Below are 26,338 nucleotides of genomic sequence, written 5' to 3' on the forward strand. Positions count from 1 at the left end.
CATTCAACAATTATTGTTATTGAAAATGTTTGTTTAAAAATATGTTGCTAGCTTCTACATATTTTTATTGTTTACGTTTTGTATTAAGAACATCTGTTTTCGTGTAGGTAGCTGCAAAAATAAATGTGAATGTTATATTTTAGCTTCTTGGAACTTAATAGTGTAATTTTACGAATAATTCAAGGAATTCGTTCTTTTTGTTCGCTACGATCAAAACTAACGCGAGAGAAAGGAGATTTTTTGGAAACAAACAAAAAAAATGACCTTACTGGCAAGCAGGCCATTCGAAAATGCGCTTACCTTATCGCCTGGTACGTTCTTCGAAGACATGGTGTGTCACCTTCCCGTCGTACCCGACGTCTTGAACACCAGATATCCAGAGAAAGGGCCTCACTATCGTGACAGCCCCGCATACGACACAACACACTGCACTTTACCTCTTCACTCGGCCATTATCACTTTTGAAACGATACACTATAGCCACAGACACAACAATCGACCCATCGTTTGGCGTCGTAATCACGATTTCCCATTGATATTCATCGATACAGATAATTTTTCACAACACCATTCAATAAACACAAACACAACGACTGACAGAGGCTACCTTGATTGGGCTTGAGCTTGACGGAAAATGGCGAGGGATGGTCCTCCTCCCACCCGCGCATGCAATGAGTGACAGTTACATAGAGGGCACCACTGGACAATAACAATCAGCGGCGAAAAGCTAGCATTCCTTACGATAGGTGGCGCTACATAAATCTTTTATTGGGTGGCGCCCTTAGAGGATGGAAAAAAGGTAGCGCTACATACAATACATAATTAAAATCTTGTAAGTTTTTGGCCCAATGAATATCTGTTAATGCATTCATGAAAATGAAATATTAGTAAAAAATAGGATCTCAAATGTTTATTTTATTTGTATCATTAATGTCTATTTTAATTCTATCTTATATATATACTTGAGAAGATAATTTATTTCGCAGACAAAGTTATAGTCAAGCGACATCTATTGAGAGTGTTACAGTACTATTTTGTAACACTTTAGTTTTCACAAAGTGGCCAACATTGTAACAATAAAGAAAAATTGTTTTTACTAACTTTTAACAAGGTTGCGTGTTATAAATTTTAGAACACCCTAAAAATGGGCATTTATAAGTATTTGTATTGCGAGCCGGTAAAATTTAGAATAAACATATTTCTTATTCTTTTCTAGCTAAAAGATGATGCATTACAAAAAAAATAATAGTTTAATGTAACAAATTCATATTTGTCATTACAGTAGCAGTCACTAAGAAACAACACGCATGATTCAAAGTTCTCACGAGTCGCGACGTGGTAGATTTTTTTCTTACAAAGCAAACTACAAAAATGCTGTATTGTTATTTCTAGTGAGTGACGTTCATAGTTTGATTATGAGGAGTTATATTTCTGAAAAATGGCAACATTATTTAGAAATGTTACATTAATCTGCTATGGATAAATGATAAATGAACATCAATTTTATTTATAGGTGGTTATTATTACAATAGCAGATAATATAATGCGTTATTCTTACGTTATTCATTATCGAACAACTGTCTACACTGCTGTTGTTATACTGTACTCTGCCTGCTATTGCGTCGGATAATGTTCAATAATAGTTTGAATAATATTGATTTTAATTTTTAACATCGACTTTTAACATTGATTTAAATAAAACGAGCGGAAAACAGCCATTTTGTTTTAGTTTAGTGGTTAATGTTTCATCAACAATAGCCTTATAACAGTAGTAGATTTTATTTAATTGTGTTAATGCCCCTGTTCGCGATTGAAGCGCAAATAACAGGTTATATAATCAGCGTTGCCATGGTGTTGCCAGAGCCCTTGAGTCGACAATTAATTTCTGTCTTCAGAAAAGTTACAGTTTTATCTGCAAAAATTACATTGTAGGGTGAATTTCACTTTTCGAATTTCAATGGCACTTTTTGAGTGATTTTTGTAAAACCCTTTTTTCTTCTGGTTTTAAGGTCTTAAACGTACAAATAAGTTCAAGCAATGCCAATAATTATATAATCACAGAAATATTTAAGTTAAATACAACAAAAAACGATATTGTAGGCCACACGAACGTGATTGCAGTAACACGAATGTTTTTCTCATAAACATAAATGAGAAAGACGGCACAGCAATGGGAAATTATTATTACGACACACATTGTATCGTTCACAAAAGAACATTTAATATACTATAACAAATATTTTAATATAACTTCTTGTATCAAAATCTTTCTCGTCCATGTAAGACCATCTGTCTATATATAATTAATAAATAAAACTAAATAAGTATTTTGTTAATGTCATATAAACTTTGTTGTACATCAATATATCATCACCACCACCATCAACATCACCATCATGATCACCATTATCATCAGCATCATTTCCATTCACATCATTATCAAAATCATCGTCATCATCACTGCAATCATCAACGTCATCATCACCACCATCATCATCGTAACCACCACTACCACCATCTAATTGTTACATTTCAAGTAAATGTTGGGCTTAAAGTAACTATTTGACTTAAAAGTAGACAAGAATGAGAGCGACAATAATGATATTTGGATACTTTTTTTATTGTCAAGTGTGTAAAATATCCTGGACCGTTATAAAAGTGCATGGATTTTAAAGATCCCTTTGTCTAATTGATGTACAATAAAGTTTATAAAACTATTACTTAATATTTATTTAGATAGATTGCTTTACATGAATGAGAACGATTTAGTCATTAGCACACTCCAATCCGACAGGAGCCCCTTCTCACGTGTGCGAAGGGTGAAGGTGATGCGGTGTAAACTTTTGTTATTTTGACACTAATGATAAGAAAAATTGAAACACATTTTGTATTCCCAAGAAAACATGTTCGTTTACAATAAATTGGAAAGTTACGGAATGTATTCAACGTGTAAATTATTACAGTTTATCCTCGATGGGAAATATTGCGATTTCCACGAGTGTTTAACTTTTTTCTTCTTTTCTTAAAATTAGAGCGACGTGGAACCGGCTCCCATGAATGAGAATTTGCCCACTTTTTTAATTTTTATTTATTACTGTGACTACTTTACTACAGTAGTCTTTTATGTGTAACACGAGCTAAGTAAGCAAGCAACCATATTAAATAAATAATGCTTAGCATTCATGTAATAACATAAAAGTTATTGAAAGGGACACATTTTTGGAGGTTATCTGAAAACGACCTTGTACTAGTTCTCGTTTTTAATAAAAATTTCTAACTGTTAAATATATTATGTTATTATACGCCCAAATGCTAAAAACAAAAAATAAGTAGGTAATAAAAAAAAAATGAAGCTATTACCAATAATGTATCTTCTCCTTAATCTGTGCCAGTAATCGATTTCACCTTGCTGTTCTCTTTTTGTTGGTCTCTTTTGGATGCCAAGAGCAAAAAAGAAATCATAAAATAATGTAATCTTTAGAAAGAAAGTACAAAATGTATACTTTATATTTACGTAATTTAATTACTTCATTAACAAATATTTTCGTCTCCTACGATATTTTTTGGATATTTTTTCATTCATTTTTCATTCATTTTGTCCATTTGATTTTGTAATTCTAAAAAGGCTTTAGTTTTTTCTATCAATTCGCAACACTTTTCAATTAATTGAGTTTAATTTAATTTTTATAACAATTAATATAATTTAGAGTAATAATATAATTTCTAAAATATCTTGCTGTCAGGCTAGTAGCGTAGCACTAGGCGCGATACTCACTTCCGGTTAGTTTAATCAAACATAAAAAAAAAACAATTCGCAAAATGGCCGACGGTGGCGTGGATATAGATTTGTACGCCGACGACATTGAGTCTGATTTCAACAGACAGGTAAGCTAAATAAGTGTAAAATATTTTATATTATAGCCTATATTATAAGTATAAATAAAATATGTTTGAGGTGAGTTCGTTTTAGCAGCGATATTTGAGTTCGGTCGGGCGGCTCCTTTCCAGGATGACTTTGGAGGTGAAAACGTGGATTTGTACGACGATGTGATCGCCGCGCCGTCATCGAAGCCTGAGGATGGAGATGGGCCTCCGAACTCTGCGGTGCCGCACCCTCATCCGCCGGAGGAGACAAATGGCAGCGCTCCATATCACAACAACGCACCAAGCCACCATCATGGCCGCCGCTTTCAGCTCTACGTCGGAAACCTAACTTGGGTTCGTACCTGATTTTGTCTTATTACGATAATGTAAATATAGTTTTGTTTATGTTTTAACGCCTGTTTTCGTCTTTGGGAAGGCAAAACCGACGTTTTCTGGGGTAACCATTTGAAAGTTTTAGGCATAATTTACCATACGATTATTTTAGTCATTTGTCACGGTTTTGGAAATCGAGTAGAGTGTACAAAGGCTGTATGTTATTAATTATTATGACACAAACATTAATACAATGTTTACTTATCAAGTTGCTGTGTTACTATAATTAGGTTTACTTATAGTAAGACAACCCCGGTAGTTGAAGTTGTTTTCGATCAACTTCATTTGCTGTGTTTGTTTCGAATTTAATTTTGCGACTTTGTAAAAATTTGTTTGTAACTTCAGAAATACAATATTGGTACTCCTATCTGTGGAACATCATTATGTATAGGTTGGTATACACTTTTAATGTTATTTACCTACAAGATATGTTTACAAATGTGAATAAGGTATTGATAATTATTTAATTGAAGTGAAGATCTTTTACTGAAGTAATTTCCATTAAATTTTGTTTGCAGCTATACTTGTAAATATGTTAAAAATATTGAACAATAATACTATAGCAATTTCACATACTATGTATTAACTTTGCTAACTCATATGTTGAATTTGATTAATTTCTGAACTAGTTATTTTGTCTCGTATTTAACTTTCATTTGGTTACCTTAGATAGTAGTAGTACATGTGTTGCCTTTAAATAGTTCTACATATAACTTACTGTTCAATTTCTTAATTTTTCTGTCTGAATGCCAGTCTGAGGTTCACTTTGATATTTTAAGTCTTGAGTATTTCTGAAATCCATTCCTGATCTTAACAAATTTAAATATAGAGAAGGGGTGTCAGAATGTATGTTTTCTCATTGTACTCTGAACATCAAACTAACTTTCAAGTTGATTATGGGACCAGAGGATTTATATTATTGATTTAAGGAATAACACATTGTGTATGTGTGTTTTTTAAAAATTCCCCATCAGAAAACCAAATCACTGGCACTTAGCAAAAAGAAACAGATACACATGTATTACAATTACTATATTAAGTTGTTTGGCTAAATATCTATTTTAAATCATACAATCTTAATTTTTAAATGACAATTCATGTAGCAAATTTAATTTTGTTGATCTACTGTGAAAGATCCCTTGTTTCTAATTTGTTATATGTTACAAATAGGTAATATTAACTTGAACAGATGGTCAACAATTTGCTATACGAATAAAAGGATTTGAAGGAAAAACAAGTGTTCCTAGCATACTTATAATTGTTACTATAGGTAGATTTTATTTGTTCTCAAAAGACATACCAACTCTTACATAACTATATAGAGATCGGAACAGGTAGAGTCTATTTACCTAAAACATAAGTCATTCAAGTAATACATAGAGTAGATAACACATCTGACGTAAATCCCAGAATGGTTAAAAATAAAAAGCAACAATAGAAAATAGTTTAGTTTTACTTAAGATTACAAAATTTTTCTTCTTAATTACCGTTTTAAAATGTTAACATGTAATAAGATAATTCTGGCAGTTTAAAGAGAGATATCTCTCGATCTCATATAACTTAACAAAATTACTTTACAGGCAATTAAAAGACAAATAATTAAGGACAATTTACACTTTACTTTCCTAACTGCTGAGATAAGTCTAATACTTTAGTATGATACATACTTTTTGTATGAATAAATCTTGACATGCTAGAAAATCGAATCTTATTTGAATATCAGGGTCATATTCTAGAACTCTACTCAATGCTCAAGTCAGGACTTGAGTATGATTCAAAGCACTAGAAATCATACTCAAGTCCTTGCCATTAGAGTCGTATTTCCAGTGCTTGAAATCATATTCAAGTCTGCTCAAATCCTGACTCGAGCATTTAGTTAGTTCTGGAATACGATGAACTCTACTCAATGCTCAAGTCAGGATTGCACTGGAAACACAAACACTGGAAATACGACTCTAATGGCAGGGACTTAAGTATGATTTCGAGTGCTTTAAACCATACTCAAATCCTGACTTGAGCATTGAGTAGAGTTCTAGAATACGACCCATAGACTGGTTATATTATGGACACAAACATTTTTAGAAAATATATAAGGATCAATTTCAATTACTGATTCAGTTCTTTTCTCTTTTCCGCTTATGTTAATGTGATAAGTGATAACAGAGAAAGTCATAACACTTGTTTTTATTTCAATCTGAACTGTCTAATGATATAAAAACATAAAATTATCACATAGGTGAAAACGTTAATTTCAATTTGGAATTAACATTAAGCTTATTTATAACTTTTTGGCAATCATTGAAATGTCATTTTTTATGACAATATTTTTTAACAGTCTTTCTGAATTATTATACTATACGTAACATAACAAAGTTTTTGTTGCACATTATTGTCGGGTTGCCTTAAATGATTGGCACTTGAAACAAAATTGTTTACGTGTATGTAATTAATTAATTATTAGATTGCATTAGTTTATTGACAGACAAGCTTGCTAAATAGGAATGACTACTAATTATGTCATTAAATATTCCCGAAAGTATTACAATTGATATATGCAATGATACAATTTATAGCAGGTACTTCTTTTTTTTTTTCAAAAATATTTTTCAACATTACAGTCAAGTTAATGCACAAATGTAAAATCAACAAATGTAGCGAGCTATAAACGTATGAAATTGGTTTTCGCTTTTGCGTGTAGGTTTTTTTAAATAGCTAAGCAAATTGTAAAAATTGTAAATAATCATTGGTTTGAGGAATATGCTACGTTACATTGTTGTAATTCGTAATAATTTTTTAAATCCAAGTTAAAATAAATAATATAATAAAAAAGAATACAATGTTTTCAAACATAAATTATATAATTTTTATGATTTGTTTTAAAGATTTGTTACTGGAATTATAAATGGAAGTGCCAATCATTGCTGTGGTGCTAGGCAAATCTTAGTTTAGTCTATATATGTGTGATGATGAAATAACGACTAGATCTTGTTGGTCTTGCACCAAATCTAAGAACTTAAGGTAAAGCTTACTGGCATTGCAGGTAATATATGAAATAGTTCACTAATTTTAAAGATATATATATTATATATATAAAAAAATGCATGATGAACGTCCAAACTTTTTGTATAGAAGTTCGTCATACAATGAAAGGCCAGATAACAGTTTTGGAGTTTGCATAGGTGGTTTATCAATTACACGTATTTTTAAAAGCAAAAAGGGCTCCTGTCCAATGGAACTCCACAAGTGACATGTCTACTTTTTGTTGCATTTTGTGGTTAAATTTATCTTAGGTGTGGAGGGCTATACACTAATGTTATAAACTGTTAAAATAAATAATTGAAAATTTGACAATGCATTATTTGTGGCGTAATTTTCAATATTAAATATGACGGTTTGTATATTTAAGTGTTCGGCCAATTGTGTAATTCAAAATGTATGTTTACTATGGGTTGGGAGATCTACAGCATTTCATAACTTTGAATACGAATTTTTATATTATAATGTAGTTACAATTATCGTCCCAATGGCTTTTAACGAAGTTCTTTAGAGCTGGTGATACATATTGCAAATATTTTATAACATGTACTGTTACCCTGTGACCTTGTTCCTTATAATTTTATATTTTTATTTAAATAACATTTTGAAGAGATATTTACATTCTACACCCTATAAAGTTTTGGTTTGTGTCAAACATTTATTCATTTATATTGGAATAGAATTAGTCTAGTTTAGAAAATGTAAATTGTGTAAAAGAGTGCTAGAGTAGATTTTAAAAACAATATTTGTGTTACACAAAATTTCTATTGCATCCTGAGTTGTAAGTAGTTGTTATACATCTTCAATGTACATCTTTAATTTACTCTATAGAATCTAAACATTTTAGATTTATGTCTGCAACTGTAGTTTTCTCAACAAAATGTTGAATATTTTTCTTGTTAATTATGTATGCAGATTTAGTTTTAAAAACTTGTAAATGTGGTTAGTTTACAAATGGTACGAACCAGAACATTTTACTTGTAAATATCTCCTTCATTCTATCTAAGATGTGTTAAATGTGTGAAACATTGCCACTTTTACCTGATTTAGGATATTTTAGCATGTTTGTGTATGAAAGTGGTCATATATATGCGTGATGTGTACTTTGGATGTTGACGGTTGATTGAATATATGTGTATGTATTTATATATGACTCCATGTAACATTATGATCTTCACTTGAGTACATGTTAACTACATTCCAGTTTTATGTTTTGCACCAAATTGTTGATACAAAAAAAATTTGATGTTTTTGTATAATTTCATTTTAATTTATAACACGGTCGAGGTTTTATGCTTTATATAATCCGTATTATTCCTAATGCATTGTCATGAATCACGGTTTTAGCCGATAACGTATCTATTTCGCGTAATATTCTTTATGCTAATCATCGGGGCTGTCAACCCTGTCAATGGGTCCTATTCTCTGTGAACACATTGCATAAAGTTTAGTAGATTAGTATACTTGCCTGTTTTCAATATGCTTGTTTCCAAATCAGACTTTTGGGACAATCAAATAATACATGATTGTCGTCGAACTTACTCAAAAATCTGGTATGGTGGAAATTGTAACTTAATATTTTTTCCTGTCAGGTTTCATCGAGGTAAGAAATTTTATGCTTGTTTTATGTAGCTGATCTATATTTAGTTTGGTTTAAAAAATTATTTTTTTTTTTGTCCATCTATATTTATTTGGATTGAAATGTTATGTCACATTGTGTATTATTTTATGATTGAAAATGTCTATATTTTTTTTTATTTCTTTTGTACCAAGTGTAACAACTTAACTGACACTGTAATTTTTGAAAATATCGGATGATTTTCTTTGTGAACTTCCAGATAATGTATATTATTTATCGTTGTGAAATCAGTTACAAATAATATACTGTTATTACAAATCAGTCATAAGAATATGATATTATTGTTCCAATTTTAATGACTGTTTTGAATCGTACACTTCGGTTGTTGGACGCGCGTTATTTGTACATATCAATATGAGTTCGTTTTATATTCTCCGTTAGAAGTAAACTGTAATAATATACCCCTTGTAAGTTATTGGCAATAATAATAATAATAGTTCTTATTAACAATTAGCTGCGTGCTTGTAAATAATTAAAGGCTTACACAATAATAATGTACATTTAATCTCAATCTACAGACCCTTGTAAAAGAATTTGAAAATATTCTTGGTTTAATTTTAAATGAAGTTAATGTATTCGAATTGGATTACTTACCTTAGTTGTGGGATTTCCTGTAATATAGCAAATTTTGCGAGCGTTACCTTGTAAATTTGTATCTTTTCCTTCATTGTTTAGAAGGATTTTCCTGTTTTATCTCCAATGTTCAATATAGTTTATTTTGGCAGTTGTCAGCTGCGTCGCCTAATTTTAACCTACGCCATATAAATTATCATAACTAAAGCTGTTATATGAAAATAAAAAACTGGTAACAAAGAAAACTGTTTCCTTTTCACCCGACGACGTTTTCTCTGCGGAAAATACAGAAGGAATTCCGTTTAAGCTAAACAAAATAGAGTGAAAATGAAATTGGGTTGAATGGATGAAAGACTGTTTCTTGATGACGTTCGCGAAGCACGTTTAGGGTTTAGTCTTTTTCCAGACCACGTAGATGTCGTAAAAAGTATTTTTTTAGTTATTTTCGCATTTTAAAACGTGACCTTGATAGGTATGCACTTTTGCTTCCGTTTGAATTCGCTAGTGAGGTGACAAGATCAACGCTATGTTAGAGTTAGGTCGGCAGATTTCGGTGATCATTTCATAAGTGAGGTATGTAAATATTCGGACGGCGAACACGTATGTATTTTCTATTTTAATCTTAGCTGTAGTTGAGTTGTCGGTTCGACTTTTTCCAGTGGGCAACGGATCAAGATATAGCAAACTCCATAGCTGACATCGGGGTCAACGACTTCCAGGATGTGAAGTTCTTCGAAAATAGGTCTAACGGGCAGTCGAAGGGGTTCTGCCTTATTTCCCTGGGCTCTGACCAATCGCTGAGGATGGTGATGGATCGGCTGCCCAAGAAGGAGATTCATGGTCAACATCCAGTAGTGACTTTGCCTACTAAACAGGTATAATACAGTACCTCAGAATTGAGATATAAATACACTTTAGTTAAAGTTGTACTCGTTCCCTACATTCTAGTTATCAAGGAAGTTCTTACAAAAGAGCCATGGCTTAATAATGTACTTGACTAACACGTTGTCAAGAGATTATTACAAATAGACTTTTTGCCTTTTACTCGCATAGATTTTACGGTAAGTCGAATAAAACAAGTAGGTTAACTCCAAAATAACAGCGCGTCTTGTATGTGTGCGCAACTGCCGCGCGCTGTGTACGACGCACACATTCGCATAATAATAAAAGGTGCGTTGAGACGACCAGTGTTGTGCAACACTAGAGCATCCTTGGTGTGCGTCCCTACACGGCGCGCGCACACATACAAGCCGCGCCGCGACGTTTGTACTGAGTTATTATACTTGTTCTTATTCTACTATGTTAGTACCTTAGGCGGCTATCGAAGACTTGGACTCTGTAGTTATTACATCAGCGTCCTATGCAGACAATTTTTCTTAACCTTAACATGGCTTAATGACAAGAGCTAACGTAAATTGGATAAGTTCTAGTACTTGAGACACGATGCTGTATGTTGTTTAGAGAAACTAATGAGTTCATAAGCATTTTGCTTTAAGTTAGAACTACTTTCGGACCTTAACCTATTCAAGGACGCTCTAAATAATACCGCACACAATAATGTCAATACTTTGTGCCGTAGTGCTTACATTGATTCAATGTAAAGCATTGGATCTTGACAGCACGTTGTACTCATACTTCTCTATGGAGAAGCAGTAGGCGGCAATTACACAGAAAGCGTTTGGAAATCGCACTGTAAAGCCCGTAGTTTGTTTTTTGAGCGAATATACCGAAACGGGGTACACCGTATCGATACCTCCAATGAACTCGCTAAGCCAATTTTATTTTTTGGTCATTTTCTGTTATTTTTGTAAACAACCATAAACAGCCATATTTATTTACTAATATAATGGTCCCCGAATTTTGTGAAAAAGAAATCAAAAACAAAGAAACGAATTTTGTAAAAAAAAACAAAAACAGAACAAGTTCAAAAATTTAATTAAATCGTTATTATCATATTCTGATATTTCATTTTCTTTACCGTCCATGGGCTAAAGCTCAGTGTACATTATTGCGGAACGGAATGGAAGCGAATTTTTCTGTAACGAAATTGTACATAGCTTAATGAATTTGGCGTCATTTGTGCAACGTACAAACGATACGCGACGGTAGCTACGGGAATTTCCGAAACTGGGGTCTATTCTCGATCTCCGTCCGACATCCGTCCGAAACAATTACTGCCAAATAAGCAATACTTGACCAAATGAAAAGACGCGTGATGCGAATGAAGCTTCATACTTGATACTTGTCTTTTAATTTTGTCGAATATTACTTATTTGACAGTAATTGTTTCGGACGGATGTCGGACGGAGATCGAGAGTAGACCCCCTGCACGAGAATTTTCCGGACGATGCGCTACCTGTTTGGCTCGTATCAAGTTTGCATATTACACAATTGACAAAATTCACTAATGTGCGAGTATATCAGTTATATTAGTAGAAAAATAGACATTTTGCTACGCATGTATTTAATTTGATAGGCCTATTTTATACAAGTTTTAGTAATTTGCTGCCGTGCAATGTTTGAAAGTAGGCGTATTCCACAGGCATTGAACCAGTTTGAGAGTCAGTCGAAGACTAGATCTACTCCTCCTGGCCCCAACAATCCTGGTATGAGAGGACCACACCCAGGTGGCCCGCCTGGCCCGCATCCAGGAGGTACTATGAATTCCTTAAAAAGAAAAATATATGTAATGTCTTCATAAGCAATGTGTCATAACACATGTTAACACATATTATGGTGGGAAAATATAGAGAAATAGCTTGAAAATTTATTAAATAAAATATCGAAGAATCTGCATTGAATAGCAAAGTTTTGAAGCAATTGACTGAAAGTAAAAAGTACGTATGCTAAGCAATGATGGCTGTTTTATGACTTAACCTACAACCATTTGAACGGGTATATGATTTAAAAATTACGATCTTTGAATGCAATATTCCTTCTTGCAGAACAATAATTTAAGTATGACAGAATAAGCTAATGTAAACGAAGCAGCCTTGTTGCTAAGTGACTATTTATTTAGCCAACCTTAGGATAGAACTAAAGTTCTGAGAAGTGCAAAGGGGGTGCCACAAATAATATCTCTTTATGAGTCTTATGCTTCTCGCACGAAGAAACAAAAGAATGGGTTTAGTAGTAAAGGAGACTACGATTTTGGTTCACTAGATTTCTTCGGAGGCGGTCCAAACGGCCCCGGTCCGAACGGTCCGCGCATGATGATGCCTGGGCCAGGCCCGCACCATCAACTACGAGGCCCTCCACCAGGTCCTCCACATGGACCTCCACATCATATGCAGCAGCACCAGGGCCCCCCACCGCACCATATGCAGCACCAGGGACCACCGCCGCATCAAGGACCACCGCCGCACAGGCCTCCTATGCAGGTAACTATCTTTAAAATTTGAGTGTGTGTGGTGTCTCTGTAATTTAATAACGGTTTTTGTAATTGAGGCTATCAGCATAAAAGCTGGTGTAACCCCATGAAACGCATATAGAAGAGTGAAGGATTTAAAATAAGCCAAAATCCTGTTATATTATAAAAAGGTTTGATCAGTTAACGGTTTATGACTTTGGATTAGACGAATCTTGTATTTCATCAGTATGATAATATTTGACTTTAGTTTATATTAATGACAGCCTCATGGAGGGTTTAAAACATGAGATAGTATTGTTTGCTGATGATACTTCATTATTATTTAAAATTAAAAGGCACCTATGTTCCTACGACGATGTGAACAATACTATATCTAAAGTAGTTGATTGGTTTGCTGTTAATAATCTGCATCGTAATGAGAAAAAAACAAATTGTGAGAAATTTACAATACCCAATGTTAGAGAGACGGTTACAAACATTGTAGTTAGAAACGAACAATTGAATCTTGTGGATACGGTTGTATTTCTAGGTATAGCGTTAGATGCTAAATTGCAATGGGGTCCACATACAAGTAAGTTATCAAAGCGGCTTAGATCTGCAGTGTACGCGATTAAAAAAATACGGAAACTTTCAGACGTCGAAACCACTAGATTGGTTTACTTCAGCTACTTTCACAGTCTAATGACATACGGCATTTTGCTTTGGGGTGATGCCACTGATATCAATAGAATCTTTGTTGTTTGCAGAATCGTGCGGTTAGGGCAATTTACAATCTGGGCCCCAGAGTATTTTTGAGAGATAAGTTTAAGGAAATTAATATTCTTACACTAGCGTCACAGTACATCTATGAAAATGTGATTTATGTTGAGAGGAATAGTAATCTCTTTATGGAAAATAGTGAGAGACAACATTAATATGAGGAATCCAAATAAACTACCTGTTCTTGATAGTCGTGTTCACAAAGTGACAAATTCATTTAAGGGGCAATGTATACGCTTCTATAACAAGATTCTGGTTGATATACAAAATTTGCCATTCACGAGGTTCAAAACTATAGTGAAACAAAAACTTTACTAAAGGTTTATTCTAACAACTTCTGCAAATTTGGATGACAAAAAACCGTTTAGCTCATGGAGGTAGTCTCGATATCTGATGTTTGAAAGCAAAACAAAAAATATATTGTAAATGTTGAATGCGTACAAACGTTATTTACAAAGAGCAACCCCTAAAGTTTCTTGCTCATTTTTCTCAGGGGACGACCTTACGAATGAGCGGTAGAGTTTAACCAATGTCACGATTTCAAGTGTAATAATGCTTACCTATGAAATAACGATTATTTTGATTTTGATTGTTAATAAAAAGTGTTTAACAGACTACGGAAACCAACCAGCTAGTTTGTTCAGCGCAGTGCGCTTAACGACAATATATGTTGTAGTTCCAGGGCCCCCCGCAGATGCAGCGTCCGCCAGGGCCTGGTCCTCGTCCGGATTGGGGACCTCGCGGTCCACCGCATCACATGCCGCAGCCCGCGCCTCAATACGGCCCACCACAGCACCAGATGCCGCATCAGATGCCGCCGCAACACGCAGTAAGTCCTTATATACATACATACCTAATGTATTATAAAGTTTTTTTTATAAGCCCGTTTTGTCCCACTGGTGGGCAAAGGCCTAAAAAGCCATCACGCTATCGCCGACGTGGTCTGCCGCGCCTCCTTTGTGTGTTGTGGGACTACCACTCTGGTTATCCTGGTTCACAATTCGTTCGACATGCGGCAGACGTGACCAGCCTAGTCTCATTTCAACTTGGCCATCTTCCGATTTACACAGAAAATTTGGGCTTGTGAGCGCAGCGTGGTTTTCCTGACCCAATCGACTAATTTTACACCCAGTATACTGAGCTCCATATCTCGCTGGCCCCGAGTGTGAACGTCGTGTCGAAGACCAAGTCTGATAGCCATAGGTGAGCACTGGAGTATGCACATATCCATGAGATAGCCTTAAGTGATATCGGTAGGTCATCCTTCATTAGGTGTTTCATAGGCAAATAGCTCCTCCAGGCGTTTTCGGTCCGTCTTTCCATCTCCTTCTCTTGTCGCGTCTGGAAAGAGACTAATTCGCCCAGATAAACGTATTTATGGGCATATGCAATGCGTTCTCCGTTTATCTCTACCTTCTGTGCTGTTAGTCAGTTTGGTCTTTAACATGTTCATCTTCAGTCCAACTTCAAGGCTTGTGTTGCTAAGATCTTCTAATATGTGATGAAGCTCAGTTGTGGTTGTGAGGAAAACAGGACGACGTCGTCGGCGAAACGGAGATTGGTTAACCTCCTTTCCCCGACGTCCAACCTCTTCTCTCTCCGACGTGGCGCAAGTTTCTGGAAGATATGTTCCAATGTGTTGGTGAATAGTTTCGGCGATAGCGGATTACCTTGGTTAATTCCTTTTTGCACTTCGAAGGAAGGACCAGAAGGTTCCAGTTTTACTGCAGCTGCACTGTAATATAAACTTGCCTATCGTATTACGATTGTAAAGAATACTTCGTGAACGATTATCACTAATTACAGCTTTCTTACCACGATATGATTTCTTTTGAGTGTATGAGTGCTTCCAAGAATAAAACCAAAATAGTTTGACTTCAGTTTCGCGTGTGGATACAGTGAGTGTGTTTTGTCGGAAAAAAGTTAGTGAGAACGGTAACGTTACGTAACGTAACGGTAGTCGTTGACAGCGTATGAGGGTAGACAGATATGTCTGTTCTTTAAGTTGTAGTCTGCTGATGGCCGTGACCATGGAGCGCGTAACCGTTCCTAAATATCGGGAAAATAAAAGGAAATCATATCGTGGTATGAAACCTGTAATTAGTGATAATCAATGTAATTAGTGAATAACCACGAAAGTCTTAAAATCATATACTTCATGATTACTTTCTTCTGTTTTCCTGCGGCTTGGCGTCGACAACACGTCACTCTCAGGTGTTAATAAATAAACCTATGTCTGTATTTGGTATCAATCAGTATTTTGCAAAAAGTTTAGTGTTTGATAAATTCCTATACTATATAAAAGAGTAAACATGTATTGTGGTTCTAGCCACCTGGGCAAGGCATGCCGCCGGCCCACCACCAGATGCCCCCACACGGCGGCCCCCCTCGTGGGCCCGCGCCGCCGCAGCCGCATCCAGGTATGAATGGCTACCCAGGTACGAACAGCACACACTACTTGGCATGCTATACGACTATGGGAGTACGGTACCACTAACACCTTTGTGCCAATCCTGTTAAATGTACCTAATTAAAATTTTTGAGCGGCACAATAATTTGCCATAATTAATTCTGCTTAATGTTTCATTATAAGGTACTTTACCTATGGATTGACGCATTATTGACAAGTGACACATGACCCTCGTTCTTTTGAAGAATTTTAAATACGACAAATTTTCGTGAACATCCACAATTCCGCTACTATCCTTTGTTTATTCCGCCTATACTAATCAATCATGTCGTGAAATTCCCTAGTTGAAAGTCCTATCAGTACCATTGGGACGCATTTCGATTGAAAAATTTGTCCTTTGATAGTATTTTTGACACGAGTTCATGTATTACTTGTCATTCTTTAACAGCATTTCACTTATTATTTTTATGTTCGACAGCCCATCCATCTGATAAAGTGTTAACCACCATGTTTACACGTTTATGATGTTAAAGAATTATCCAATCAGAGACAATGATACAATTTATTATGCACTTCACTGTGTTATAATTTCTAAATAAAAATATATCACTTCTTTCCGTATTAACAAACAGAAACAGACTATGTCGTACGTACGCTGGTTATTGTTCAGCCTTTTCGTTATTCTATGTTAAACTGTGGGCATTTGTTATTTGTTATTCTGTAGGGCTTAATAATAAAAAAATAATCGTAAACAATATGTATATATATCTATTTGAAACAAAAAAGAAACTATTGAGAACTATGGAGTGAGTTTGAAAACTGAATTTAGAACTGTTTTTTGTAGTGACATTTTCAATAATAGTAATTGCATGCTACTTTTATTTGAATGTATTTTGAGTGTTGCTTGAATATCACATTAACAACTGTGCATGTGCCAGTAACCTTAAGTTCGTCCTATTGTTACTCCTTGTGTAACAAAAATATTTATAATTATCATTCAGCTGGTGATCATACTCCTGATAACAAACAGCTTTTTTAAAACTTTGATCAGTACAATCACCTCCTGATATATTGTCTCCTTTTGAATGAATAGATGAATAATAATTTAATTGAAAAAAAAAAAACCATTTATACAGTTCGTATCACAATGTAAATCTTGTACTGTATGTTAGCATACGTACAACGCAATATACGATTTATATAAATAAAGTCGTAAGCTGGTTTCACAGCTGTGCGTACGAACTGTCGCGAAATTCGAAATTCGCAGTGCTCTGAATCGAGTGTTTAATTTAGTGCGGTTATTCATGGAAGACAGTCGCCAATAATGAACGCACGGGTGGCCTGGCGGAGTTCACCCGGAGCGTGTTCCGTACGGAGCAATCCGCGTCACTGTAAAACGATGTTTTAACGCCACACATGTTACTCCGCTCCGGTGATTCGCGGACTATCCGCAGATAAATCCGCACTGCTCTGAAACCAGCCTTACTATGTACAGTATGTTACTACAATTTTTTTTGGCATGTATCCAGGCAATATGTCAGTAATATTCTAATGCCACGTCAGCCTGTCTGTCAAAACACTGAAGCGATTCTATAAGTAGTTTTCTTACGTACTGGCAAGTAGTTGGTAATAACGTCATAGTTGAAGTCCCGTCTCTATTGTCGCAGGAGTGGGTCCGGGAGCGCCTGCGCCACATGTGAATCCGGCATTCTTCAACCAGCAACCGCCCGTGCAGCCTGCGCCCGGCGTGCAGCCGCCGCCGCAGGCCGGCCCGCCGGGTAATCTCTCATTTATGTTAACTCTATTGTGCACTGTTTATGTGGAAGTAAACACCAATGTAACAAACGACCCTAACAACTGCGGTGGTTTTATCCGCTGTAGACGTTTACTTACGTTCAAAGTAGATGAAGTCGTCGACTGGTTCGATTCTATTCAACGATAGAAGACTGACAAAAACTAAATAATAAATTTAAATATGATATTGCGGCTATGAGGTAGGCCTTTCATGAACGCGATTTGATTGATAGTCCTGTTTCATATTGATATATATTGTGCAGGCCCCGGCGCCCCATACGGTCATCCGCCACACGGAGCCCCTCCGCCTGCTCAAGGTCCGCCGCCCGGCGCCAGACAGCCTTACGGAAGACCGCCACAGGTGTGTATATTGCTTTTATATTCCATACAGGTGAAAGATAGCCTACTTTAGAACGGAAGTTACGACAGGTTAATAAACCACATTTATTTTTACCTGACATTTTACCTGTCTAAATAAACTAACGGAAAAGCTCAAAAATATTAAGATTTATGATATTAGTTTCAATACAATATGTAGGGTAAAACAGTGCGATGTAATAGATGAATTGGTGTATAAGTTTATTGTGACGCAGGACCTGTTGCAGAGCTACCCGCCGGCGGGTGAGCGCGCGCCGCACCATGCCGCGCCGCACGCGCCGCATGCACCTCACCCTCCGCCGCACGCCGCCATCTCCGAGGCTGAATTCGAGGAGGTAACATAAACACTATTTGCAATAACATCACGTCTCTGGAACAAAAATTTGTTCCAAGCGTGTGACACTGTATAAAAAGAACGCCTCTTCGCTCTTCGATCGATGGGGTAATAAAGCCATCTCTAATTAAAATTAACCTTAAAACCGAGTCCTCACTCATGGTACCACGATTTCGTTTAACTAAGGTAAACGATTCTTTTATGGGGAACTGTATAACGTTTTTACAACAATATTCCAGAGCATATAATACAATTATCATTTTCTAGGTTTAAACCTTACATTAAAAGTATTTTAATTAAAAAATAATATTACGAAATTGAAGACATTTTAGTAGTTAGATAAAGATGTATGGAAAGACGACATGGGTCTAGATTCCACACAAATTTGATTCAAAGTGCATTCCATAGCATTTAAGTTTATTTGAAAAGAGTTCCATCCCTAGAACTCTAGGGATGGAACCCTTGCTCGTTCTTTTCAGGGAAGTCGGCTTAGCCAACGAGCAGTAGCTTAATATACAACGTTTTCAAGTGTACATTTATTTTACCTATGAAATACATGATTCTTTAACTTTGACTTAATTTATAAAATCGATTAATTATTTTTGAGCTATACAGGATGTAACCGACGGGTGCAGTGGAAATCCAAGAACGTAGAGAGTTACTTTCAAATAGCAAATTGGCACTGATATTTTAGTTGAATATTTGTCTCTTTAAATTAATTTCATTTCAAAAAATTACGATAATTCGTCGTCATCGATATTAAAATCGAGCTCGAACATCCCTAATCTCATACAAGCACTTGCTTTGAAGTTGTCGTAAATACGTGACGTAATAGTTTTATTATTTATTTACTTACTAAATTTGTATTTCTGAACACATGTCACAAATATTATAGCGCACTTTACGATTGAAAACACTGAAATAACAGATTTTTATCTCATTTTGTAGAATCACTGTAAAACGCAGCCCAGGTTACATTCGATGTTTAACAGCATGAACTGTGAAAGGTGCCAGGAGTGGTTTTGGATTGTTATTTACATAGCACTAGTTATTATTTTATTTTATTCGTACTTAAAATTTGTAGAATTATAAAATTCAGTGCTAAAATTAATTCTTTTAAATTTACAGACATTTAATGTGTTTATTTTGCAATAATTTGACAATGTCATTGTCACAATTTTACTTTATTATCCTATTGATTATGGTTTTGTAACAAAAAAGTTTGTACTTACACTAGAAAACAAATCTTAATCAAAACCTCACTGTCTCAAAAAAAGAGTATCATCGGCCTAACTCAATAATGTTTCATTGATTATGATTTTCTTAGTTTATAACAACGCTGCTGTTATTAGGTACCTACAAAGTAGGGGTATGTATATGTATGCGTAATCGGTTGGTAGTGGAAACTGATATGACCTTCAATGTGTATATATACTTTGATCACGATATCAGTTTCACCTGGTTAATTGCTGTACGATTTGTCGCAACTAATCGCGCGATGCGGTTCAACTGAAAAGACTATGGACTGAAATCCCAACAAATCACATTATTTTTCAATAAGTTTTCATTTCTTTGCATTGGAATAATTTACAAATAATGAAACTAAAAAATATTGTGATCTGTTGGGAAACTATTTGAAATATTTTTTCAGTTCAATCGAATCGCGCGATCGGTTGCGATAAATCGTACAGCGATTGGGCAGGTACAACTGACATTGTGATCAAAGTGCACAAATTGAAGGTTATTTAGGTTATAAGGTAGATATTTCGCTACCAACCGATCACACGATCAGAGTATACATAACCCTTTATAATGTCGCTCCTCACTAAATATCTTTTTAGTATTTACAGTTAACATTTCCATAAATAAAATAAAGATTCACAAAGACAAAAATAAAAATTCAGAGTAATCACAAAAGTATACTTTATGAAAGACCTGCATAGCTTTTTCTTTGTTTTGCATGCATATGGTTTGTAATCCCAAGATTTGCAGCTGTTCGGCAAGTGTTGGTCCACCGATTATTTTCGAAACGATCTCTTCTATGTCATCACCAACACTTGGGCGACCTTCTGGCCTATCACCCTGGAATGTGCCAGTAGTATGAAGCCTCAAAACCATATTCCGAAAGCAGGCTCTCGAAGGAAGTTGACAGCGTTCAGCTTTTGGTGTACTATCCATAAATCTCTCACGGGCTTGGTCTAAACTTCCGTCTGCTGCTCCGACGCACAGCATCATTTCATAATATTCTGAATTACTTAGAAATGCCATTACTATGGTTATTCCGAAATTATTGAATACAAAATGTGAAAGAACAACACAGGATATCAATGACAGAATGACAGATAGCGTTAATATCCGTTTTATTTTTATTGATCAAAAACAAAATTTTAGGTATTGAATCTTATTGTATAAAAATGTTTCTAACTTTAAAATACTCTACCGTTTTTAAATAAAAACAAATTGAACGTTAAATTTTCCGGCCATTTTCGACTAACTACAAAGTAAGTGGTTGGGTGAGGTTAGTCATGTTAGAGCATGATTTTAATACCGATATCGACGTAATTTTTTTAAAATGAAATTAATTATACATAATTTAAAATTTTTGTTGAATTGATATTCAATTGTAATAGTCATAATTTTCTACAAAAATCAATGCCAATTTACTATTTGACAGTAACTCTACGACCTTGAATTTCCACTGCACCTGTCGGTTACACTCTGTATAAATAAACATAGATATATGTTTGTCCAATTAATCAAAACTGCATGTTCATATGAATAAAATATACGTTTCTGTTACGTAGGTGATGAGCCGCAACCGCACTGTGTCGTCGAGCGCGATCGCCCGCGCCGTGAGCGACGCGGCCGCCGGCGAATACGCCTCTGCCATCGAGACGCTCGTCACCGCCATCTCTCTCATCAAACAGAGCAAGGCAAGACCTCTTGTTACATTTTTTTAATAACATCACTCGTGCCTCTCATCTTTAAATTGCAAAGATCTTAGGGGCACTACCACTGCGGCCGTCACCCTGAGACATAAGATTACAAGTCCCATGTGCCTGTAATATCACCAGCAGCCTTATCCTTCAAAACCAGAACACAGTACACAGTTAACTGCCTCCGTGGCCGAACGGTTGCCATGCCGTACTGCCACGCAGAGGTCCCAGGTTCGATTCCCGGGCCGGGAGAAATATTTGTATAGCCTACATTTATTTCTCTCGTGAGTTTGGGTGTAATTTGTGGTTGTCTATGTGTGTGTCCATGGCACCCGCGACACAGGGTTTCCTAGTATTTTGAGTGTGTGCGTTATTATATAAAAAAATACCTCCAAGGCGTAGGTATATAGAAAAAAAAACCAACTATAAAAAAAAGAATTCCATTCAGTTATACAAATAAATCTTAACTTTCTAAGAAGAGCACATGCCAGGCTCCGTTGCCGGTTAACTTAAAGTCGGTTTTTTTAAGTTTTACAAAAATGACTTATTAATATACAATAAAAACAGGTGGCCCATGACGAACGCTGCAAGATCCTTATCTCGTCGTTACAAGACACGCTGCACGGCGTGGAGACGAAGTCGTACAACAGCGGCGATCGTTCGCGCCGTTCGCGATCACGAGACCGCGATACGCGTGCACACCACCGCGCGCCGCGCCGTCGTGAGCGCTCCGCGTCGCGCTACCGCGACCGCAGCCGCGACCGCGAAGATCGCGACCGGTGAGTCACCATTAACTACTTAACGCCCGTCTAAACGATCGAGTATCACCGCGAGGTAAACTATGTAAGACAAATACACGTTTGTGTATGTATTATTGTTTCTGCGTGCTGTCTAGAAAATATGGTGGCCGGGTAAGCTGCGTGCAATGTGTACTGTTTTCCTTTACGAATTACACTTACAGGCACACGCATATAATGGCGTACTTAACTTGCACAAGTTCACTTACAGTATAGCTTTATGTTGCCGATCCGAGAGACGTATGTAAACTACTCGTAGTCGATATTGGGGGCTTTGTGGTATATTACTCGTACAATTACTGTTACTGAAAATGATGATCTTATGAAATGTTATGTTCATGCGTATAGGAGCGCCCTTAGGGTTGACACACAAAACTGCGATGCGAGGTCGTATTGCAGAAATCTACGAGCTCGCATGACGCATCGCTAGAATTTGCGAATTGGTGCGCATCGCGCATTCCCGCTATGTTAATCTTTGTGTTTTTTCCTATACTTTCTTATCAATAACAGCAGTGCAACATTCTTTTTACGATCCATGTCGCTACCTAGTTTAAAATGGTTATCCGAACCGTGGTGGTAAGATGCCTTGCCGCACGAAATTTTTCTGCGTTGCAAATTCGCATCGCGCCGATTCCCAGTTTTGTGTTTCGACCATTAATCTCACGCAGCCGTACACGTCCCATCCGCATTCTATATTTGCATTAATGTTCAATTCCTTCTTATTGCTTCCATTATCGTCCGTGTCAGCAGTTTTTGCATGATCCCATGGATTAGAGTTAATGTTAGAGTCACGCTTAATATCCTTTAATGGACGGCGTGAGTTATTAGAAGAGAATGCAATAAATACAACAGTAACACTCGAACGCATCTCCTTCCATGCGTTTCAAAAAACACCTTAAGGACCCTTGCAGTTTAAGCGTAAGCTCGCGAGAGGGCATTGCAGTATTTATAAAAAGTTGTACCGATGACGTCGCTTGTGGGATCGAGTGCTAGCATCAGGACAATGTTTATACGAAATATATCTTAAAACACACGCTTCAATATCTACGGGAAAGACGATACCCCATATGAAACGGGATGTAGTGTCAATGCTCAGGCTTGCTGAAAGGTGGGCTTTGATTTCTTAGGAGAGCGGTGGCGTCTCTTAGCGGCCATATTGACGGTCATTACATAGCGTGGATGGCGGCTGTCGGACCCTTGTGACGATCATAGATAACGTTAAGGAAACCACGTCCTATTGTTGAAATGTACAAAGTCTTTGTGACTTCATCCCCCGCTTTGAATACGGCCTTTAGTTGACGGCACCATTCTCCTATTAACATAAAGCATCAACAGCAACAATTCAATGGTAAACATTAACGCGCTTTACGAATGTCATACGAAACCAATAAATTAGTCTGAAACACTGCATGATGTAACCCTTCGAATTTCTATCAGTTCTTTATCTAAATTTAAAATAAAGTCAAGAGAATAGATAGTGATATTGGTTTTAAAAGTTACCGTAATATTACAGATACAGGGAAAGGTCAAGGGAGCGGGACCGTGAACGTGACCGTGATGCGTAAGTGTCCACTCTAAAGTAAACGCTTTCTGTTTGTTTGCTTTCTCTTCCTTCTACTCCACAAAACATCCCATATTCATTACATTACATTACACCATTCTTCCTAAGGGTATTCGTCTTTAGGATTGGTACACTTTGAGCATACAGGTGCTTATTTTTCCGCTGATAGTTTTGAATACAGACATGAGCACGTCAAGCTTAATCATTAAACTTTAACATGTGCCATAACGTTTGATAACGTTTGAAAAACACATTTTTCAATATTAAAATTTTAATTAGGTTTTATCAGTGGAGAAATTTTGCAGCTTTACACTAACTTTCGGTTTGCGCTAACTCTAGGGCACGAATTCCAACCAGTACCCTGATTATGAGTTAACAGTGTCGTTAGTCGCTAGCAATAGCGGTAAAATAAATAATAAATACCGCAGACACTCGTAGCCCCGTATTAGGAAAATCATGTGTCGCGGGTGCCTTGGACACACACATAGACAACCACAAATATTCGTACAGAAAAGTTTAATCCTATAGGCAATTTGCCATAAAAAATTTGTAAAATATTTAACACGGTCGCGACTATCAGCACAGTAAACTTTTTTGAGAGTTGTTGAATATTAAACGAAACTTTCATTTTAGACTGCCTCTTCTCTTTTCATATTTCGATGTTGTTCTTTGCTGTAAGTGGACACAATACTCGTTGTTGACCCTAGTTCGCGTCATGTGTACAAGAACTCCCTTTTCTGTCACGCAGATTTTTCCCTTGCTTGCGTAGATCTGTGGGCACTACGTAGTCTTTTATGTGTGAGAACATTAAGTTCAGGGTAGTTATGTAATGTGTGTACCCAACTAAGAGACTGGCGGGTTGACACAGACAAGTCGCCGCTCTCATCAATAACTGTCGAAAAGCGAAAAAGACGTGCGTTTCACGCCGGGACGGTCCAAGTGAAAGCGAAACGGGGAACGTCTTTTTCGCTCTAATTGCACGGACATAACTTTTTTACTGACCGGTTCAGGTTCAAGCCGATTCCGCGTTAATAACCGTGGTGACTTTCTTAACAGTACTCACTTTACAAAATAGATCCGCCTTTTTATATATAAATATTTGATAGAGCTACTCTCAGGAGCGCTAAACCGAAAATATGTCGCCCTGAAAAATTAAGCGATGCTGCATATAAAAAGTTATGCGATCGTTAGGTATGTTGATCAGATAGATACGCGTGTACGCGTGCATAGACAAATCTGTTTGGTAGTTTTAAAGATATATAAATGTAGTAGAATCCAACTGGTGTTGTAGAATAAATTAACTTTTATTGTTACAGATATTACAGGGACTACCGTGAACGTGAAAGGGATCGGTCCAGGTCTCGCGATCGCGAACGTGCCGAGTACAACAGAGGACACAGTCGGGATGAAAGGTGATTAAGATACGTAGTCCGTAGTAGACCGTACTAAAAAAACAGTTTTCGAATTTTGTTACAATGAAAATGTTGGTTTAATTATTAATTAGGTGTTATCATTCTGTCATCTGGAATAAAAATCTAGCAACATGACCTCCTCTGATAAACTATCTTGTCCCGGTGTTTCTTCACCACTTTCATATACAGGCTCTTACTAGTGTAAGCTAGTGCTTATATCTATGCGAAAATATGTGAATAACCGTTACATCATGCGTATGGCGTTAGGTGATAATGGTAGCAACACCATCATTTACTTAATAATTACGAAACACGACAGCTCAAGTCGAAAAAATAAATTTGAATACTTACAGCATGCAAATACTACATTTATAATCATTTGAACAGAACCGCGTCTTCCAGATCTCGCAAGTCGCCCGTGGAGGCGACGGCAGAGACCGGCGCGGGCGACGCGAGTGGCGCGAAGAGCCGCGCCAGCGCCGCACCCTACTACGACGAGCGGTACCGCGAGAGGCGCGACCGCGACCCGCCGCCTGCGGAGCGCGACCGCGAGCGCGACCATCGCCGCGACGCCAGGCATTAGATGTTAGAGTTATGTCTACAGCACGTTCATGAAATCTTTAGACGATGGACGACGCTCTTTATCCGCTGATGTGTTATAAATATCTCACACTACGAGTAGTTTATTCGCATTCAATACATCAGCAAATGTAACATCGTACGAGTGAGCGTACCGTTTTTTGCTACGAGTTGAAACACACTTTGTAGATGTGTAAGAATGATTCTTGATTGATTATGATTCTTCTAAAGATTTTATTGACACCTGTATAGTCTTTAGTTTGAATAACAGTGTTGTAAAAGTCATATAATTAATCATTATGCATTACCCAAATCAAGTTTGCGATTGTAACAAAGAAAATTAGATGAATTGGAGAGATTGCGGTATAGGTATTCTTTTTTGCTTTCACGTCAAGTCAGCTTGCGGTTTGGTACACGTCTCGTAAATGTTAGAGGTTGTGTGTTAAGTGTTATAGAAAGTATAAAAAAGGTGAACGCGCATTTATCAGCATGCATGGACTTTC

General features: G+C 36.4%; 2 protein-coding genes across 11 annotated transcripts in view; one reads left to right on the forward strand and one right to left on the reverse strand.

Moving 5' to 3' along the window:
* LOC113237747 (ubiquitin-like protein 3) overlaps positions 1 to 640 on the reverse strand; it is a 270,868-nt gene extending 270,228 nt beyond the window's left edge. For both annotated transcript variants that reach the window (XM_026474381.1, XM_026474390.1), the window contains exon 1: positions 301 to 640. In XM_026474381.1, coding sequence (XP_026330166.1) covers positions 301 to 330 — 30 coding nt within the window. In that variant the 5' untranslated portion in view covers positions 331 to 640. The remainder of the gene's footprint in view (positions 1 to 300) is intronic.
* Positions 641 to 3,819: 3,179 nt separating this feature from the next.
* On the forward strand, positions 3,820 to 26,082 carry LOC113237778 (cleavage and polyadenylation specificity factor subunit CG7185). 9 transcript variants are annotated; one of them, XM_026474437.1, is made up of 15 exons: positions 3,820 to 3,885; positions 4,009 to 4,218; positions 10,165 to 10,380; positions 12,048 to 12,159; positions 12,647 to 12,885; positions 14,311 to 14,463; positions 15,964 to 16,072; positions 17,712 to 17,822; positions 18,102 to 18,199; positions 18,432 to 18,551; positions 21,355 to 21,483; positions 22,054 to 22,265; positions 23,797 to 23,844; positions 25,161 to 25,256; positions 25,644 to 26,082. In XM_026474437.1, the coding sequence occupies exons 1-15, from the start codon at positions 3,820 to 3,822 to the stop codon at positions 25,837 to 25,839; spliced, it is 2,115 nt and encodes a 704-aa protein (XP_026330222.1). In that variant the 3' UTR covers positions 25,840 to 26,082. The 9 variants fall into 9 exon arrangements, with proteins under 9 accessions (XP_026330222.1, XP_026330239.1, XP_026330230.1 ...); XM_026474454.1 differs by having other exon boundaries at positions 25,659 to 26,082; XM_026474445.1 differs by having other exon boundaries at positions 18,444 to 18,551.
* The last annotated feature ends 256 nt before the right edge of the window (positions 26,083 to 26,338 follow it).

This window comes from Hyposmocoma kahamanoa, unplaced genomic scaffold (genome assembly GCF_003589595.1).
Source record: "Hyposmocoma kahamanoa isolate Upper Pololo Valley unplaced genomic scaffold, ASM358959v1 103, whole genome shotgun sequence".
Taxonomy (NCBI): domain Eukaryota; kingdom Metazoa; phylum Arthropoda; class Insecta; order Lepidoptera; family Cosmopterigidae; genus Hyposmocoma; species Hyposmocoma kahamanoa.